Below are 15,665 nucleotides of genomic sequence, written 5' to 3'. Positions count from 1 at the left end.
AGATTTTTTTTTAATTCTTCACTTCAAATATGGTTTTAATTTACTTACCTCAAAATAAAACAAAAATAAATTTATTATGGAACATAAAGTGAAGTGATTGAAAGATACTATGTATCACCATATTTATTTAAGCTTTAACTAACTTGTGCTGTTTAACGATTTCCTCAATGGCCATTTTATGACTCACTCCTGCAAATCATTTGAAGGAAACATGGGTTGGGTTAGGAGACTATGAGTCTGTGCTCCCAAGACAAATGGATATTAACATTTCTAAAACAGAATATAGGAAAAACATCTGATCCAAAACTATTATTTTTTTCTTTTTATGTGAAAATTTTTTATGATTAATAATGTAACTAGAAATACAGTAAAAGTCAACTGTTGCTGTGCTTTATGTTGGAGAGAGTCTGCTCTGTTTTCAGCGGCATGATGTTAGTTTCAGACACAACCAGCAGAGGGAGCGCTGCACTTAGCTCCGCCATGCTATCCGGAAGACCAGTGTAAATATTGTCGTGACGTTTATCCACCACCAGCAGCTGCTTTGCCCCTGCAGCTTAAAACAGCAGTGATTTTTCTACCCTGAGATATCCACTTTGATTCCATCCGCATCTCTCTTTGTCGCTCCTGTCTCTGATTCTCTGCATTTGTTCCCGTCCCGCTTGATTCTTGTGCCTAACATGCAGAAAAGAAAGAAGCCAGAACCGATCCAGCTGAACCCGATTCCTGATGGGAACACTATCAACGGAACAGGAGCCTCAGAGTGAGTGTCCATCAATAATCTACTGCTCATATTCAGATTCCCAGCTATGACCTAATCATGGGACATTCATGACAGCAGGGAATTTTGCGTGTGTGTGCGTATAAACCCCAACCTGAGACTCGACCAGGCGAATAGGTTTCAATCTGATTTTATTGATCTATGCTGCGCCTCCTGCAATCATCAATTGTTATGTTTTAACAATTGATGAAAAAGCCGAGCAACAGTATTTTTTAGAGTGCTTTTGTAAAATGGTCATTCAATCTACAAATCTGGTGTCTGTCTTTAGTTGCACCTATTGATCAGTTTGTATACTTTATTGATCTGTTTAATTGTAAAACCTAACATTAAATTAGTTGAACTAATTATTAATGTTTGTAATACATTTTTAAAAGGTCGTTTTCAATAAATAGAGTCAATAAAGTTTTCAATAAATAGGCCCTTTCTGACTGAATTTCTAACAAAACCAGTGAAACAAAATAAATGTGTGAGAGAATCAAAAAATGTGATTTCCAACCTTTTTTCTGACCCAAATTATATAAATGTTGCCTGGATTTATTCCCATTTACATGGGTGTTTGTTGGAAAAAAAAAGTGCCTTGAGTTAGTGCACAATTAAGCTTTCACAAGTATTTATAACTAAAAACACAGGTTTTTATTGATTTGTATAGGATGGCAATAAATTATGTGTTTGATAAATTTGCTATTCTAATTTTAGAAAATTGTATTTTGTTGGCAGTATATAAATAGTTTACAGAGGAAAGTTAAAATATTCTACACAAAATTGAAAATAATAAATGAATAATAATAAAATAGTAATATCATAATTAGCATCATGCATTAGATAATGTAAGTAAATAATGAAGTAAAAACTAATGCTACAAATACTGCTTATGCCACTTCAGCTTCCATAGCACAATGACAGCAAAAACAATTATTTTATCAGTAGAACTGTTAGAGCCCTGACTTATAAGCCCTGTTATAAAGAGAGGATTAGAAAAACACTTTTCAAAGTATGAACATTTTGTTCATACTTTAGTTGGGAAAAAACAGTGAAAAAATATTGTTTACCATTTATTCCCAATATCATCACCACTGTATGCAAACCACAACTCTCCAGAACAATTTGACAGGGCTGTGCAGCACAAGCAGTATGCAAAATAACACGTGTTTATAGTTTTAGTCTCTGCACCTGTGTCTTTCCCACCACCTTTTGGCTAGTCATAATAATGAAGAAATAAAACTGTTGTGACACAAAGCCCAGCCTTATTGCATGAGGAAAAGCTTGTGTCAGTGCTGCTGTGAACTGGTTTGGCTGAGATGAATATTTTTTTAACATGTTTACTACTGCTTCTGCAACATGTCATCCAGGACAAAATATATTATATCATTAGGTAAAACTTCTGGAGACAAAAATGTATAAACTGCTGCATCTGAGCTTTAGTTTGTCATTGTTAGAACCTGCTGATGATAATATGGTGTTTGGCAAGAGGCTGTTAACATTCCTGGCACTGTGGACAAGCTCTAACAGGATGAAGGACAGTAAACTCTCAAGAGGAACCCTGAAAGAGTACAATCTCTTTATTCATAATAGGACTCTATCACACAGTACAAAACTTACACTGACAATCTGTTGCAGACTGCTGCTATTCTGTCACTTTTGCTATTAGAGATAGCTGTGCAAAAAATAATAAATAGCTACAGGTTTCAGCATCATTCAATAGTAGTATAATCAGAGATCAAATCAGCAAGGTCAAACCCATAAACTTCAGCTTAAAAATATCTGTTGAAATCTATCAATAATTGCTTGTCTGCTTTAGTCTTTACTATTGCCAGCTGATCAATTTGATTCTTGTGCAACTTGTGACACATCAACTACCTAAATACACAAATGAAAAATAATTAGTTTTTCCCTTCAGTTCTTTAAAAACTAAATTCTATGCTACTTTATCGTCTGTCGTTTTTTAATGAATAGAAACACAGCACTGCAGAGTATCTTTAAATTTTCCTTGAAACAAAATCTGAGAAACCTTTAAGCATAAAATTAGGACTCTCTTTATCTGCGATCTTGCTAATAGTAATAGATGTGTTTGAAATGAAAATCAGACGTCTGCTGCTAACAGGACTTTAAAAGATTGTTGGGGCAAATAGTTTACTATTTAATAACCTCATGTAGTATTCAGTTTGCCTTTGCCACCCGGTTTTTGTGTCAGCAGACAAATTTCCTGGTTGTAAAAAAATAATTAGTTAGAATATTATGATGGTTCAAATTTGTGTATTTAAACTACAGAAAATTACTTTTACCTTGTCTAAAAGTTATTTACTGCATGTCTTTACATAGAAAAGCAGTATATAATATACAGTATATATGTGTAGTATAGGAATTGTGGTTGGAATAACTACTGTTTTGTCCTTGTTTGAAAACATGCATTTCAAAACATAAGCACATTGCTGTGGATTATTTGGAGCACCTCAGGGAACCGGTTGCTGACGCTGGTCAGCAAATATAATGGTGGTGAATAAGCTTAATTCAATGATGAGCCGCTTCCCTGAAACCAAACCATTACAGCATGATGAAAAAAAGCTTTGCCCATTTTCTAGTCGGCCAGAAGCTTTCACAGTGTGAAATGGCTGTCGGTTCCTGCTGCAGCACACTCAGAGACCCACTTTATGTTCAAGCCAAGAATGCAATATTAAAGCAGGAGAGATGATAGCAAATCAAAAGGTGTTCAGAGTAGTGTTATCTACCCAAATATTGGAGATTTCATAATAATATGTATTATAATTTATAATTTGGATTAGTTTCTCAGGTTTATTATTCATAGTGACATTAATCTTTAATGTTTTTTTGCATATTTTGTAATAAAATCAATCCTCAGAACTCCCTAGATGTTACGCCAATGTTTTCTAAAATAGGTTTCATTCTATTAAAACATGTGCAATACCATTCAGAAGATTACATGTGCTTCTTATCAGTATATCATATTAAAGGGCTATTCAATATTTTTCTTAAGTGGAATAAAAATGTAACGTACATAATACTGTCCTGGCACAGTGCTACATTTTTCTTTCAGCCTTGAATTTTCTGTTTCGCTCATTTCAGTTCAAATGTAACATGAGATGAAACAAAATTGGTTTAGATAATTAAAAACAATCCAGGAACCACCGAGATGTAAGTCCATTATAAACTGGACAGTGTTGTGACTGCACTGTCGTGGTTTGCCCTGATAAAACAAGTCAAATATTTTATGGTCAAATGAGACAAAGATATTTAATCGCAGAACGAGAATAATGTCCATAGGAGTCAAAAGGATGTTTTTACACTTGTAACATTGTGCAAGCTGTCAAGTATGATGGTGGCAGAATAATGCTGAAGGTCTGTTTTCTTGCCAGTCATACTCAAAACAGTTATTTAAGCAAGACAAAAATGGCAAAACATCAGAACTGGATTTGGAATGGATTGAATATTTGTGAACTATCTTTAAAGCCTGGTCTGTGCCTCAAAATAAACCACTTCTAATGAAGGGTGGTCAAATCCTGCCAGAATTTGCAAGACGCTTGTTAAAGTCTACCAAAAGTGTGTGAATGACTGTGTGAATAATTCTGTCCATCTGGATATCAGAAGAAAAAAAAACTAAAAATGTTTACCACCAAAATCTTTTAGGTTGTGTGATCATTTCTTTCTGAAGAAGAGTTTAGGTAAATCATCTGGGAATGTAAACACCGTACCCAAATGTGTATGCAACTTTGTCCAACAGGTGCACCTTCTCTAAGCAGGAATAAAAAGGCATGTCATCTTATCTACAGTTTTTTGAGGCAACTTGCAGAAACAGTTTTCTCCTTAACTTGATGTTCAGCTGGATGTCCTTGGATATTGTGTGGATGGCAAACAAAAGCCAGCTTCCGCCTGAACCTGAAGGGGGGTACACTACACATCTTGACTGGAGAGTGTTTCAGGCTGCTACTGTTGCCAGTGTCTCCCCGCCTCCTCCACTTCCAGCTCTTGTGAAACGAACAAATGCCCACACCACCCACATCTAGCTGAAACACAGCACCTTGTCTCCATGGATATGCAGTTCCACTATCAAAAAATAAAAGCACTTAACCCTCTCTGTGTTACATGGAGAGGAGCGTGTGCTTCTCTCCTCCACCTGCGTTCCAGCAACTCATGATTTACTTAGTGCGAAGAAAAAAAAAGAAGAGAGTTGATCATCACTGAGCTTAATGAAAAGCGTACCGTCTCTACTTCAGTCTTCTTTCATGCAGATTGGGAGCTTTATCTGTGCAAATGACCAGGCTAGAGGTGATTTCTGCTTTTGTATCATTCTGCTTATTTAACTTTTATTTTAAAAAATTAAAAATATACAAAATAAGGTTGATGTTGGAAGATCTGTAAATTTTGTCTCACAATTAACTTATTAATGCAGTGCATTATTTGGGTTTTATGTGATAGGCCACTAAACCTGTAACTAATGTTTTGGCCTTTATGCAAAACTTAACACTGCACACCACCTTGAACACACCATTCTCACTGTGTGTGAAACATGGTGGTGTCAGCATGATGCTGTAAAGATGTTTATTTTTTGCTAGATCTTACATGAGTGTAAGTGTAACTAAGTTATTGGAAATATCATTAGAGTTAAAATGCCCTCATTTGAATTAGAACATTGCATAAATGCATTTAAGTGTTTTTTTTTTTTTTTTGGAGAAGGAAATCACACATTATACAAACTGGTGACTTTATGTTTTTTTTCTTTGTTCTATTTTTTTTAGAACAAACTTGGAGGCTTTGCAGAAAAAGCTGGAGGAGCTTGAGTTGGACGAGCAGCAACGAAAACGCCTGGAGGCCTTCCTGACACAGAAGCAGAAAGTGGGAGAGCTGAAGGATGATGACTTTGAGAAGATCTGCGAGCTTGGCGCAGGCAACGGAGGCGTCGTTTTTAAGGTCTCACATCGACCATCCGGTCTGATTATGGCCAGGAAGGTGAGCTGTGTGTGTAGTGTCAGTGAAAAGGATGCTTGCTTGAACACTGAACTTAATTTCCAAGAAATGTGCCAAAAAAAAATTTCTTCATGTTTCTTCATTTATATATATATATATCTATATCTATATGTAGGTATAGATATATATATATATCTATATATATATATATCTAGATCTATATATATATACATATATATAGATCTAGATATATATATCTATATATATAGATCTCTATCTATATATATAGATATATATGTATGCATTTCAAAGTAACTATTTAATCTTTTAAATCTTCTAAAATTGAGTTTCCATTACTTGAAGCTGATGTTTTTACTCCAAAAAAAGCAGAGCACATGATTTCTCTCTTAGCGTCGTGTTCTGCTACATGTCCTTGGGCATTGTGTGGAAGCAAACACTTTTCTGGCCTGTTGCATAAGAACAGTGCTTGTTTTCTCCAGCACCTTTAGTGGGGTGGGTTCCTCATGTACATAGTACTTCACTAAACTATTCATATTTCTCAAACCTTTTAATATTTTGTCATTAGGACACAAAGCAGTGCATAATTGAGAACTTAAAGGAGATGATACATGCTTTAACATGTTATTATAGATAAAATATGTAGCCACCACTTCATAGATCCACCTTGTGATGCTGCTTTTTGGTGTCTGTATCTAGCAGTTCTGAAAAGACTGTGATTTTTGCTAAATAGCTCAAACTCAGGTTGGCTGGAGAGCTTTATATGCAGCAACTTTTACCCTGTTCTAATGCCTAAATACACTTTGATTGATAACATTCCATAGGAGCTTTGTCTGCATGTTTATTTTTGCCACTGTTGCATAAACACTTGTTATTAGACATCTTATTAGTATTTGTCCCATCAACAGTTTTCCACAATTGAGTAGTGGATCTTCAGCTCCTCCAGAATTATAATGGCCTTCTTGGCCGCTTCTCTGATAAATGCTTTCAAACTTTTTGATATGGTTTTAGAAATAAAGCCTGCCCCATTGATGTGGTTCTTGGCTTAAGGAGGCTGTTTGTTCACTAATGTTCCCTAACAAAATTCTGAGATATTCACAGAACACCTGCATTTACCTCAGTGTGCATATTTACCAATGAAGTGGTACTGGATTTTATTTGGGTTGTCAGAGAACATAATGCGCATTTCAAGTGTTTACTTGGAAATAGGTAAAAACCATGAGTAGTCATTCACTTAACTATCATGCTCTTCTTTGGTTTACTAAATAATATGCACTTAGATTCGAGGTTGTAATTTCACAAAATTTGAGAAAAACTCAAGAGTTATGCAGGCTTTTCCCAGCCACTGTACTAGAAGATACTTTTTGCACAATATTAATTATCAGGAAAAAATATAGCACCCAAATATCCAAAAAGATGTTTGGTAATGCAGTTTTATTTTTTTTTTTTACATCCAACTAAAATTGTCCCCTCTGTTCCAGCTGATCCACCTGGAAATTAAGCCAGCCATCAGGAACCAGATTATCCGGGAGCTGCAGGTTCTACATGAGTGTAACTCTCCGTACATAGTGGGCTTCTATGGTGCTTTTTACAGTGATGGAGAAATCAGCATCTGCATGGAGCACATGGTAATTTTTTTCCGCAGACTGTTCTGCACATTTATCTCAACTTTTACCCCAGTTGAAATGCTTGTGCTCTACAACCGTTGACCTCTCTGTCTCAAATGATTAGTCGCCTTTTTTCCTCTTTCTTTGTGGCTTCAGGATGGTGGGTCTCTAGACCAGTCACTGAAGAAAGCAGGCAAAATCCCAGAGGAGATTCTTGGCAAAGTCAGCATTGCTGTGGGTAGCTCCAACACCTCTCCACCATTTTTAAGTCTATGAGAAACTGTTTTCCTCTAATTACTCTGAACCAAAAAGAAGACTTATTTTGCAACACAAAATAATTTGTAAGTGCACTGACAGTCCGAAATGTGTCTTACAGGTCATTAAAGGTCTTTCTTACCTGCGTGAGAAGCACAAGATCATGCATAGAGGTTTGTTTTGATTTCTGAACAAAGTTTGCCGAAGGCAATGTATGTTGGAGAATTAAAAAATTTTTAAATTCCGTTTTGAAACCTAACATCTCTTTTGAATTTTATACCAGAAAAATCTTTGAATAAATTGGGCCAGTTTTTTTTTTCTTATTAGAAAAAACTAGAAGAAAAAAACATCTCACATTCTATTTCTGGAAAACTAGTGAGAAACGTGATGGTGTATATTTTCAATGATAAAAGCGCTGAACTTAAAAAGCGAAAAAGAGTCACTATTTTGTGAAATACAGGATTCTATGACATCAAATTCAAATTTATTTATAAAGTAAATACAATGGTTCATAATTTATCAATGGACAGAGACAAACAAAGAGGATGTGAAGACAAATGGATGGATAGATTGATAGACAGTGAGATAGTTCAGAAAACTTGAAACAACAATTTTTACATTTACTATTTTCTTTTTCCCCATCTGGAAAATAATTGGATCAGATTCCTTACTTTTAGACGCTGTAGAAATCCTGGGAATAAAAATGATTCTTTACTCAAAATGCATAAAATAATAGTACATAATCTCAATTAAAGGTTGAGAGAAACGAGGCTGTGGTTTAAATATGGCTTGTCAAATCCTGAGGGTTTTTTCTTGTATTATTTGTATTTTTAATTAGGCCTCTTTGTCCCAAATTTAACGCACAGTAATGATATAATTATCTTTGATCTTGTAAATGGCATGATTGCTATAGAGCAATCACAGGCGACTGAGTAAAATTAAACTGTTGAAGCACAGATTACAAACCAAAACAGCATTCCATATAGATTTTTACGTTAGTTATCAATTAAAAATCATCCTGCATAAGTTTATTGTGGGCTGCCCATTCTTTGCTGTTGATCATTGTGTACTGTGGATGGATCTATCAGATGTCAAGCCTTCTAACATCCTGGTGAATTCCCGCGGTGAGATCAAGCTGTGTGACTTTGGAGTGAGCGGACAGCTCATAGACTCCATGGCCAACTCCTTTGTGGGAACTCGCTCTTACATGTCGGTGAGTTCCGCATACAAATAATACATATATATATATATTGCTCCACAGAACACACTCCTAAGTTAATGTATAGACACTAATCTCTGTAATAACTGATTAAATGTGCATTGTGCAGCCAGAGCGTCTGCAGGGAACACATTACTCTGTTCAGTCAGACATCTGGAGTATGGGTCTGTCTTTGGTGGAAATGGCCATCGGACGCTTCCCTATCCCCCCACCTGATTCCAAGGAACTGGAGCAGATCTTTGGATTTCCAGTGGAAGGGGAGGCAGCCTCCAGCGAGTCCCCAAAACCGTGCCCCCCTGGACGTACGGGCAGCTGTAAGTGTAACACGACAGCAGCTCCTGAAGGGTCTTTGAATGTCCTTCATTGTTAACCTTAATCTTGATCCATTCTTTTGTTTTCCTGCTTAGCGTACGGACCAAACAGCAGACCACCAATGGCTATATTTGAGCTACTCGATTACATAGTTAATGAGGTGAGTTCGTCTGCCGTATCTAGTGTTGTATGCTTATGTCATGTCCATTCATAACTTCATTTGTTTTGCTTTCATCTTTAGCCCCCACCAAAGCTCCCTGCAATATTCAGCGCTGAATTCCAGGAGTTTGTGAATAAGTGGTATTTCAGAAATAATGTTCAAAGCAACACACTTGACACATCTCTTAACAGCTCTGCTGAAAAGCATGATTTTCTTTCCCTTTTGTTGCAGTCTGATTAAGAATCCTGCGGAGAGAGCAGACTTAAAGCAGCTGATGGTAAGTATGACCCTAGCTTATGCATGTCAATGAATTCCGAAATTATAAAAAAAAGTTAATTTCCATTATTTTTATACGTTCCATTTTCAGGTGCATCCTTTTATCAAACAATCCGAGGCAGAAGAGGTGGACTTTGCCGGCTGGCTCTGCAGCACCATTGGACTCAGTCAGCCTGCGACACCCACCCATAGCACCAGCATGTGAGACTGTCGATTGCAAAGCCATAACCAGACCAATCAAAAAGACTGGTTGCTTTTTATTATTTCTAAGTGTTTCCAAAGTAAGCAATGTGTTATTCTTACAGGTGCCTCTCAATAAATTCAGAAATTATGAAAAGTTAATTTCCATTATTTAAGTCATGAAGTGAAACTCGGGAATCATTACATAGAGGAACATGTTTAAACACTTGATTCTGATGTTTATGGATTACAGCTGATAAAAACCCAAAATTATGTTCATCAAAAAACTGAATATAAGAGCATGTCTTATATTCAGAATGTATGAAAATCTGAGCTTTTTGTACAAATTATGTGGCTCTACAGAGGTGTTTAATGAATCCAGGTTGCTTTAATAACGACTTTCAGATCATTTGCTTTGCTTGGTTTGTTTGCTGATTAAACACAGTGAGACATGGTCATTAATGCAAATATCAGTCCTGCTTTTAAGAAGCTCATCAGCAGAAGGAATCATGAAGTTGTTCTGAAATGTTCCTGGTTGATGGCTCAGATGACCTTGGACCAATTCCAGTTGACCTGTAGAGCTCCAGTAGAGCAGCTGCTTTCTGTTCTACTTCTAGGCTTTCCAATGCAAGTAAAAATATATAATTTTCAGGGCCATAGAGTTGCTAAGGTAGGACCAATTAGACTGCTGGAATTGAAGCTGCTTCTCCCGACTGAAATGCAAACTTTACTTCCCTCTAAAATCATTTGAATCAGGTCCTTTCCTTCTTATTCCAACTGTGTGGAGGCTTGTGACTCCAGCTGCAGTTCACACCTTGTGAATCTCCCACAAGCCCTTCACTTCCTTTCATTTCACTTTTAATGAATGTGCTTCGAACTGGCACTTTGAATAGCTGGTAGTTTTAGAAATTCAGTCCCTTTATAGTCCAATATGCTTTATTTTCCACACAACTAAAATATATCATGTATAATGAATCAAGTTTCACTTTAATTGCTGAAATAAGCATTCAGTTTTGAGATGCACCTGTATATCAACTGTACAAACTTAAAATAAATTGTGTACTTGACAGCTGTTAAGGTCACCTTAAGAGACCTGATTGAAAAGCCATCTTTTTGTAACACAGCCATGTAAAAATTCTGCTGCTAAACCTCAGTGTTTGACATTCCTCCTCAATCATATACAACGCAACATTTCTGCCAGAGTAATGTGCCCAATTGGTATGATTAAGCCTTTTTATCAAAAGCAATGTTTCAAGGTCTAAAGTCAGTCACTCTAGGGTTAAAGGGTCACATCCTACTTCTGTATGCATAGACAATCATTTCCCAGACAAAGTCATGAAATAATCTTGGCCAACCTGTTTATTTTTAAAACTCTTAATGCTGATGCCCTGATTTATTGTGCAACCCTTGCTCTTCATCCACTCAACATGGCTTTTGTGATATTTACCTTGTGAATTAAAAAGTTTAAATAAAACTTCTGACTCATATTTGAAACAACTGATTTATTTTACTGAACTCCAGTCTGTTTACATTTATGCCTTGGGTTTAGCAGGGGCCTTCTTTACAGGCCTCTTCTTGGGTTTCAGCATCTTAGCCTTGATCTGTGAAAACAAGATAATCAGTCAACCTCAGTTTCTTTATAATATTCCTCCCATCTCCAGAAGATTTTAAACCACTTGGTACTTACAGTAGGGTCGTGCTTCAGGATGGCATGACGTCTTGCCGTCTTGGCGTAAGGGTTCAGTTTGAACATTATCTTCAAATTCTTCAGAGGATTCTTCTTCAGCACTCTGCGTTTAATCTTCTTGCTGCAATGGGAGAAGTAAAAGGTTAATTTGACTTATAAATGCAACAGAAGATTTATAACTTTTTGATGTGCTCAGGACTTCCAACATAATCAGGGGTCAGAAACACGGACCAGAAGTGGGAGATCATCATAGCCGAAACAAGGTTAGAAACAAACAATATACTACAAAATACATACTTGGGTGCTCGAAGTGCTTTCTGGATCTCCTCACTCTTCAAAATCCTGCCCAGATCTGTGTTTGTCATCTTGTGCATTGGGAGCCTGAAAACAAGAAGCATCAATAATTAAAACCAATAAAAGAACACCACATCTGATGGACAAATTTCATTTGGACCAACTCAGAACTTCAGCAAATATCACAGCGTTCAAAAACACGGACCATGAAGTGGAAGCTCATCACTGAGATACATGTGCAAACAGATACTGCTGTGCAGGTGCACACCACTAAATAGAATATAGAAAAGTTAATTTCAGGAATTAAATTCAAAAAGTGAATTCTGTAAAATGTATACTTATACATTTTTTGATTATTCCAGGTTACTGCTCAGAAAAACCCAAATTGTGTTTTTTCAGAAAATCATTCTTTGCATTAACTAATAAAGGTTTTAATTCAGATATGTCAACCTACTGACAAATAAGCTCATGTATTGTACATTTGTAGACTAAAGAAAGATAAAGACCATTTGCTGTACAGGAATCAGGTGAGCAGTGGTCAACATCACAACAAGGCTTATGAGGAAGCATTTAGCCTTGTAATATTAAACTTTACAAACTGATTTCAAGATTTGTTTTAGCTTTTAGTAATTAAAATTAAGTGAAGTAAACTATTTAACTCTCATTGTGTCAAAGAGTTTGTAACTTTCTGAATGAAATCACTGAAAAACTTTTCAAATAATTCTCTTATGGATGTGCACCTGTAAGATTTGATGCTTTTTTTAACACTCACTTGTAGTTTTTCTTCAGAGAGGCTGGTTTACGCCAGGTGCCATACAGCTCATCCAGCTTGCGGAACGCGCTTTCGGTCCAGATGCAGAACCGACCGACATGACCACCAGGAGCGAGCCTCAGAAGATTCAGCTGATTCACGTCCTGCAGAGTGATGCCTAGAAATAAAAAAAAGGGAAATAAGTGCATCTACTTTCAAAAATGGATGGTTAACATGTTTAGGAATGATTTTCCAAATGAATTTACAGTCATAATAGAGAGATGCAAATTGAATATTTCATCACTATTTCTAACTACTTTTATTTGAACATGTGGATCTAGAATCTCTGTGGTAAATGCAGTAAAAACTCACCTGGAATATTCCTGAAGGCTTTGGTTAAACCAGCGTCTTGGTTGTAGACGATGCACGGACCTTTGCGCTGGATACGCCTGCGGTTCCTCATCTTGCCCTTACCAGCACGCATGCGCTGAGAGGCATAGACCTACAAAGAACATTTATGGTAATTAAGAAAAATACACATGCTAAAAACTTCTTAGTCATAAAAACAAGTATAAAACATCCATTTCAAAATATTTAAATGCTGCATGTAATATTCACAAACTTTTGGCTTAGTTTTGAGAAATTTGTGAGCTTACTACTACAGAACAATTAATAAAGGAGAAACATTTGTAGCATTAACTCATCTCTTTAATAACTCAATCACTGTATTCTCACATTCTAAGGACACCAACACATTTAACATCTAAGAATCTACAGACCTTCAACTGGCAAGAAAATGCATTTTTTCCAATTTCAGATTTTAATTCACCTTCTTGATATCGTTCCAGGCTTTAAGCTTCTTCAGCAGCAGCACAGCCTCCTTGGTCTTCTTGTAGCCCTCAACTTTGTCCTCAACCACCAGTGGAACTTCAGGGATTTCCTCAATACGATGTCCTGATCAAAGATTTTATGTAATTGAAGGACATGCAAGTAACAACTGCTGGGCTAACTAACACCTGAACTTGCTCAGAGTTTATCACTCATCAGTACCCTGTAATGGCTTAATGACAGCAGGCAACTGTCACCATTCACAAGATCAGACGCAAATTACACCATCATAGCAAGATAACTGTTCAGCAAAGATAATCTCACCTACCTAAAAAAAATTACTCTACATTTTTATTTTTGGGAAACTCACCCTTGGACATCACAAGTGCAGGAATGGCAGAAGCAGCCAGGGCAGAGCAGATGGCGTAGCGCTTCTGGGGTGTGTTGATCCTGCGGTGCCAACGGCGCCAAGTTTTAGTGGGGGCAAACATGCGACCACCACGACACATCTAGGTCCAAGTCAAGAATCTTCCACCAATAAAGTAAATATTAACCTGCCTAATACCTGCTCAGACTCAATGTTCACCAGTCGTCTGTGCCAGCATATGACAGCAGGCATACTGTCACCTGCCACAGAGTCAGACGCAAATTACACCATCACAGCAAGTCCAGATTTAGCTGTTAAAGGCATGAAAACAACAAATGGACTCAAAACAAGGATACGTTTCCAAAAGCACCCTGGCCAGAGCGGTGAGTACCACCACCTCTCACACGAGGGATACGGGCCACAGCTCTTCCTGTTCCCCAGGACTCTGCACTTGTCTGGTGACCTGAAAGATTCGATATAAATACAGTTACAAATTATGGTAGCAGCAGTGACTTTATGGTGAAAACTAGCCCAACTTTGAGATTCATAACTGTGGACATGAAATGGCAAAAGTAAAAAATGTACATGTGAATACAAATAACAAATATGTATGTGTATGAAATGTGGGTAGAAATTAACATCGCCCAAAAGAAGCAACTCGATGGGCAAAAATTGAACATCAATTGTATAATGACTCACCTGCCAGCTCGCTGACAGCATATGGCTGGCGGTTGTTTTTGCGCATGTTGGTGTGCACAAAATTCACAACATCAGGGCGAATGGGGGCCTTGAAGACAGCAGGCATGACTACATTTTTGCCTGATGATTCTCCTTTGTCGGAATACACCGAGATGAGGGGTCGGGCACAGGCCTGAGAATGTAAAAACAGAATTTTCTGTGAAATACACATTTGATGATCACACATACAATGTAACAATTGTTTTCTTATTGGCGCTCAGCCTGCCTTTAACAATGCATCAAAACATCCAATGTGATTTTCAAGTACACTGATAAAAACTGAGCTATTAAAAAATAAAATCTGCTTCAGAATGTAATTTAGCTTTTTAACAAATATTCAAATTAGGTTAATATTCAGTTTCATGCCACACTGTTCTTCATTCGTAGTGTTTCCGTGATACAAAGTGGAATATTAACATCCTTGAACTTCTGGAAGACTTAGTAGTATTAGAAGTGAATTAATTACTTAGGCTAATTGTTGATTGCTAACTTGGGTTTGAGCTTTTCACACATATCACACATTTTAGCGTGGTTGAGTCATAATGAATGGGTTTATGTCACTTAACATAAACCCACTTATTTTGACAAAGCTGTAGAAAATGTTAGTTAATGTAAATTATACTGAATTAAGTTATCTTACCGACATGGGATGAAACTTAAGCAAATTGTTCACGTGACATTGTAAAATCCTGAGTTACTTTTAACATACACTAAGGACTATTAAGATTTAATGTAGTAACCAACGACTAAGACAAACTCAAATAATAGTCACCGGTATTACACTCAAAGTCAGTTGAATACAAGAAACGCTGCTGCAAGACAACACGTGTAACTCGGAATAAGCAGTCGTCCAAAATGGCTCCTCGTGTTAGCTTCCTAGTGACTAGCATTCAATTCTGCGATCAGATTTATGTAAATACTAGCTTCTTTACCAGACAAACTGCCAAACAGTTAACATAATACATAAAACATGCTAGAAATATACATGTTCTGCACCGTATATATTTTAACATATCAATAATTTCTCACCATTTTCGATAGTTTTTTTCGGCTCGCCGGGAATCACGCTCCTCACGGTATGGCGGCCACAGTAAAAAGGAAGTTGGTAACTTAACCCTGATCATATATGCCTCCGCCGCTGAGAACAAGACTTCCGCTAAAACTATTTCGGCTACTACTTGGTTTTAAATATTTTAGGATACCAGATGAAAGAATAACTATTATAGAAAAGCAAACTGAAGGTACTAAATATGTTAAATTACACGACAATCATCA

General features: G+C 36.8%; 2 protein-coding genes and 4 non-coding genes across 6 annotated transcripts; 1 reads left to right on the top strand and 5 right to left on the bottom strand.

Moving 5' to 3' along the window:
- Nucleotides 1–508: 508 nt before the first annotated feature.
- On the top strand, nt 509–11,212 carry map2k1 (mitogen-activated protein kinase kinase 1). The gene is made up of 11 exons (XM_055036305.1): nt 509–760; nt 5,530–5,740; nt 7,198–7,344; nt 7,480–7,557; nt 7,700–7,751; nt 8,667–8,791; nt 8,907–9,111; nt 9,205–9,269; nt 9,351–9,409; nt 9,501–9,546; nt 9,637–11,212. The coding sequence occupies exons 1-11, from the start codon at nt 678–680 to the stop codon at nt 9,748–9,750; spliced, it is 1,185 nt and encodes a 394-aa protein (XP_054892280.1). The 5' UTR covers nt 509–677; the 3' UTR covers nt 9,751–11,212.
- rpl4 (ribosomal protein L4) lies at nt 11,208–15,495 on the bottom strand. The gene is made up of 10 exons (XM_055036309.1): nt 15,420–15,495; nt 14,352–14,523; nt 14,009–14,115; nt 13,656–13,794; nt 13,287–13,411; nt 12,830–12,959; nt 12,479–12,635; nt 11,710–11,793; nt 11,413–11,533; nt 11,208–11,326 (listed from the first exon to the last, which is right to left on the bottom strand). Exons 1-10 carry the CDS (start codon nt 15,420–15,422, stop codon nt 11,258–11,260), a joined length of 1,107 nt encoding a protein of 368 aa, XP_054892284.1. The 5' UTR covers nt 15,423–15,495; the 3' UTR covers nt 11,208–11,257.
- On the bottom strand, nt 11,601–11,668 carry LOC129368114 (small nucleolar RNA SNORD18). Its single transcript, XR_008606784.1, has one exon. It is a non-coding gene; the product is annotated as a small nucleolar RNA SNORD18 (small nucleolar RNA).
- On the bottom strand, nt 11,867–11,937 carry LOC129368120 (small nucleolar RNA SNORD18). Its single transcript, XR_008606785.1, has one exon. It is a non-coding gene; the product is annotated as a small nucleolar RNA SNORD18 (small nucleolar RNA).
- On the bottom strand, nt 13,481–13,580 carry LOC129368134 (small nucleolar RNA SNORD16). Its single transcript, XR_008606789.1, has one exon. It is a non-coding gene; the product is annotated as a small nucleolar RNA SNORD16 (small nucleolar RNA).
- LOC129368126 (small nucleolar RNA SNORD16) lies at nt 13,852–13,950 on the bottom strand. Its single transcript, XR_008606786.1, has one exon. It is a non-coding gene; the product is annotated as a small nucleolar RNA SNORD16 (small nucleolar RNA).
- Nucleotides 15,496–15,665: the final 170 nt, after the last annotated feature.

The sequence above is a fragment of the Poeciliopsis prolifica genome, unplaced genomic scaffold, assembly GCF_027474105.1.
Source record: "Poeciliopsis prolifica strain line A6 unplaced genomic scaffold, Auburn_PproV2 SCAFFOLD001, whole genome shotgun sequence".
Taxonomy (NCBI): domain Eukaryota; kingdom Metazoa; phylum Chordata; class Actinopteri; order Cyprinodontiformes; family Poeciliidae; genus Poeciliopsis; species Poeciliopsis prolifica.
Note: the sequence above shows the minus strand (reverse complement) of the source record. Positions and strands in the feature narration are given on the sequence as shown.

Excerpts from the sequence above, each read along its gene's own strand:
- map2k1 (XM_055036305.1), top strand. The coding sequence starts at position 678 with ATGCAGAAAAGAAAGAAGCCAGAACCGATCCAGCTGAACCCGATTCCT. Across the intron at positions 5,741-7,197 it reads GTCTGATTATGGCCAGGAAG|CTGATCCACCTGGAAATTAA; the intron begins GTGAGCTGTGTG and ends CCTCTGTTCCAG. Across the intron at positions 9,270-9,350 it reads TCGATTACATAGTTAATGAG|CCCCCACCAAAGCTCCCTGC; the intron begins GTGAGTTCGTCT and ends TTTCATCTTTAG.
- rpl4 (XM_055036309.1), bottom strand. Across the intron at positions 14,116-14,351 it reads TGCTGTCAGCGAGCTGGCAG|GTCACCAGACAAGTGCAGAG; the intron begins GTGAGTCATTAT and ends CGAATCTTTCAG. Across the intron at positions 12,960-13,286 it reads CCTGGAACGATATCAAGAAG|GTCTATGCCTCTCAGCGCAT; the intron begins GTGAATTAAAAT and ends TGTTCTTTGTAG.